Below are 4,511 nucleotides of genomic sequence, written 5' to 3' on the forward strand. Positions count from 1 at the left end.
AATAAGGGTACTAATTTCACTTGGCATGCAAATCAATCATACTTACATACTTAAAAACTAATTAATCTAATAAATAAAATCACCTGCTAGGTAATATATAAGGCATGTGTTTTCACAAATTTGATTTTAAATTGATGCGATTTTGTTTTGTAGTATTACAATGAACATCACATAGCCCATAGCCTAAGCCTGTGCCTAGGCCATATATGACCACTTATAAAAATGTAGAAAAAATCGCATCAATTTAAAATCAAATTTGTGAAAATAGTTGCCTTATATCTTAACTAGCAGGTGATTTTATTGGTAGATTAGTTTGTTTTTAAGTGTGTAAGTATGATTGATTTGCATACCAAACCGAAATTCTCGGCTAGGCCTAGCTGTACACCTAGCCGATACGCAGTGTGGCTAAGGAAAGTTTTGTTTTTCTGAGAATGTGCAGATGTGCTTATCTGGCTCATTAGCATAACAATACCACACATAAGGCTAATTTAAGTTAGAAGACTTAAACCTGCCAGTTTCCTATCCTGGTAACAGTTACAAGTCCTTGGTCTACCTGGTGAAACTTTCACTTGCAATGTATTTCGTGTTAAAAACATATTTATACCCTGCTGGAAAATGAACGGTTTTAAGTCACCCACAACGCATGCACGTGGCTCTGCAAACACAGTGCTTGAGATTCGGTTCCCTAACTCCCTGGTTATAATTAATACATAAAATACTGTAAAGCATATTTGTTGTTAACATCACAAGTTAAATTGTAATAGTCAAAAAAATAAGGTAGACTTAGGCCTATACATATCTCGATTTGGAGAGATGAAGATGCATCTTTATAGCCTAGAAAAATAATGTGAGTTAACAACCCTAGCCATGCTTAGCCTATGTCTATAACTGAAATATCTTTGTGATAGCTAATTCAAAACTATTCTTTTGAAGACAAATTCCAACATTTAAACACCTTTAAATGCTATCTAAAGGTCATAATTTTCTATTTTTTTCTTACACAGGGAGGGGGACACCCCTTCCCCTCAAAAACCCACCACCACTAGAGGCCACGACAATCAGCTTTCGCAACAAGTTCTATGCCTTCCATTTTGGATGGCCTATTTCGTTTTTTTGGCTAAACCCCTGTCTCAATTGTATATCCTTGAACCACTGACCTGTACAACCCCAACAGCGAGAGGCAATTAATATTCTTAAAGCTGTGCATTTTGAGACTTCAACACCAAGATGCCCAATATGAAATGGTTTGACAAACTCACAAGCAATCTATAGACCCTAGGATTTCAGCTGAAAAAGTGTAACTACACAAATGACACACTGAGAAATAGAGGCAGACCATCAGAGCCATCATGTACAGATTATCAAATTTTCTTTGACAAAAACTGTTGTATACCCATATATAGTCATGATGTGCCTATATATGGTCATGATATGATGTCATCATGACCATATTTAAGCATATCAAATGTTTCTGTCAAATAAAATTTGCTAGTCTGGACAGGGCAATGCGTTACCTGTCAGCTTCATCCAGCACAAACCACTTGAGACCACTAAGATCCAGAGATCTGGTGTTCTGTACATGGTCCACCATTCTTCCTGGGGTAGCTATCAAGATGTTGATACCTTTACGGATTCGAGCCTTCTCTGCTTTTTTCTTCTCCCCTCCCATTATACTACCTGGAACAATCCACTGAAAAGGCTACAATCAAAAAACAAAGTTAAGGAATATTGCTGTAAAGATCAAAACATGTTAAAATTTACATAAGACCTCACAGCTGAGTATGGTAGAGCAGGTGGTTCGTGGTCATTGTTGGGAGGGGGAGGGGCATTGAATAATCTTTCAATGATTGTCACATATTTTATTAGTGAATATTATTTAATTATTGAATTGTACTGTTTAGGTTTAGAGATGGGGATGAATCTATGATAGTTAACAAAGGGGGCCAAGCTTGATTACAGAAATCTATTTCTTGGTTCCTATTGTAATTCATACCATGTTGTTGTATAATGTATATTTGAAATGTAATGTAAAGAGAAATAAATAATTATGGTGTATGGGAGCAAAAATATTATTAAATTATGTTTCATTAAAAAAAAAGCCTACTTACATATACAAGCTTTCTGAATGTTTCAAAACTTTGCAATGCCAGCTACGAAAATTAATTGGAAAAATATAAAAAGTTATGAAATTAATACATATTAAAATAAAATCATATAAAAAAATCTGAATTTATTATAGTGTAAAATAAAATACTAACCTCACGAGTTGGGACTAGAACCAAAGCATGTACACCATGTGATCTAGCTACAGGGGGTTGCATAGCTTGCAAGCTTTGAACTATAGGAACAGCATATGCTAATGTCTTTCCTGTTGATAAATAACAAATGCAAAAACAGTGATTTTCATAACTTAATTAACAATGTCTCATAATCTTGAAAGCTCCGATGAGGGCAGTACAATAGAGGCAGTAGAGTATAATGGCCCTAACAGCCGCCATACAAAAAAGATCTATTAATCAATCAGCAAAAAAGATCAATCAATTAGAGTATCGATCAATCAATTAGGGTATTAGAGTTTCTCATCGGAGCTAAAAAGATCTCTTAATCAATCAACCGAGTGTTTCTAGAGCTTCTCATCGGAGCTAATTATTAAAAAAAATATTTGGCCCTAACGGCCGCCCATACAAAAAAAGAGAATGAAAAAAGACCTATTAATCAATCAGTCGGGTAATCCTAAAGCTCCTCAATCAGCTTAGTGTTTCTAGAGCTTTTCATCAGACGTAATGGCCTTACAAAATGGCCATACAAAAAAGAGAATGAGAAAAGATCTTTTAATCAATCAGCGCTCAGCCTGCACTCATCGGCGACAAAAAAATTATGTATTAATCAATCATCTCCTCCTAATTAATCCTCATCGCAGCTAAAAAAAAGAATAGGGAGCTTTCGATTGGACGGAGCTTTCAGTAGGACAGAGAACGCAATTACGTCACTAAAAGTCATCTGCGTATTATTATTATTATTATTATTTTTTTTTAATTATTTTTTTAGCCACAAAACACATGCACCAAGGATTGTCAATAGTGAATATTATCACTGTCCTACTTTGTAGGTGACAATCCCTTTCACAAGACAAACATACACACATAATGCTTTACACAAACTAAATCTCAATATGAGGTTTAGGGAGTGGAGTTGCTTTGGTCGTCAGAAAAAGTTGTGCTACTGACAGGAATTGAACCCATGACCCTAGCTGGGATAGGAAGGCAAGCATCTCAACCAGTAAGCTATTCAACTCCACTCCAGAATGTTAAGGTCACCTCGTCAAGTAGATTCTGGAATGCAATTTGGCCAAATCTACGTATGCAGAGAAAGTAGGACACTCGGTAGGATGATCATGATTGAGTGATTCTGTTCTAGCGTAGTGTCGTCGCACAAATCGGAAGCTCCCTAATATGCCCATGCACCTCTGCAGTGGACAAAAAATTGAACTTTCCAGAATGTCAATTAAAGATATCAACTGACTATTTCAGAACAGGGCCAGGCATATGCGTGTGTTGTACAACCACATGCAGTGTTGTCCCAGGACACAAACGCATGTGTCTGCGTATGTTTCTACACTGCAGTTTCTTTTGTGGGACCTTAGCAAAAATATCCAAGGGGCAGAGTTTAGCGGAAAGATGCCTTCTCTGAAATCATTTTAAGATTTATTAAACTTTGACTATAGAGCTTAATAGCAAAGCCCCCCTAAATCAACAGGTAAGGGAACACTCCAACAAACAACCCCAACTGTTATGTGTTGCACAAGTATAAATATGTTATAATTAAATAATAAATATATAATATATGTGGAAAAGACAAGCCAAACCAGTCACTCGTCGCAAAATTTTTTGAGCTATTAATGCAGTGTTAGAGAGTAAATTAATAGCTATAAAATGGTAAAAAAATCAAGTTACAAGCGTTTAACCACACAGCTGTTTAAAGAACAATATATGAGAAATTATGATTTCAAGCATTTCTCATGCAGAAACTATCTTTAAATCCTTAAAAAGTATTGTTTTAACATTGAAAATGGGGAAAATAACAGCATAGAATGATGTGTAGATATATAAAGGTTAGTTTGGTGCAATAAAATAGATTTTTTTAAATTTGACATTCCAGCATGTTTTGCCATTTTCTCTGAAACACGAATTGCGATGAGTGACTGGTTTGGCTTGTCTTTGCCACATATAGTATAAATATTGTTCCATGAACATAACAAAATTTCATCAGTAAAAAAATCATTTTTGAAATTAAATTGCTCATTTTGAAGTAATATAAACATAAACTTGAATATATAATTTAGTTTATTGAAAAAATGTTCACCCATAATTTTCCAGCGAAAAATGATAGAAACACTCCCAGTCACTGGAAGTGTTTTTATTAATTTTATCACTATCATGTAAAAATCTGGGTACACATTTTTAATGTCTTTAGTCAAGTTAATAATTTGTATGTAATTGCAAAATGAGCAA

General features: G+C 34.8%; 1 protein-coding gene across 2 annotated transcripts in view; it reads right to left on the reverse strand.

Moving 5' to 3' along the window:
• The window catches only part of LOC117102841 (probable ATP-dependent RNA helicase DDX31), a gene marked incomplete at its 5' end in the record, with an annotated part of 32,958 nt that extends 30,590 nt beyond the window's left edge, over window positions 1-2,368 (reverse strand). For both annotated transcript variants that reach the window (XM_033243270.1, XM_033243271.1), the window contains 3 exon segments: window positions 1,515-1,699; window positions 2,109-2,150; window positions 2,259-2,368. In XM_033243270.1, coding sequence (XP_033099161.1) covers window positions 1,515-1,699; window positions 2,109-2,150; window positions 2,259-2,368 — 337 coding nt within the window.
• Between the last annotated feature and the right edge of the window lie 2,143 nt (window positions 2,369-4,511).

The sequence above is a fragment of the Anneissia japonica genome, unplaced genomic scaffold (assembly GCF_011630105.1).
Source record: "Anneissia japonica isolate Jap-2015-1 unplaced genomic scaffold, ASM1163010v1 scaffold32248_len650992_cov182, whole genome shotgun sequence".
Lineage (NCBI taxonomy): Eukaryota > Metazoa > Echinodermata > Crinoidea > Comatulida > Comatulidae > Anneissia > Anneissia japonica.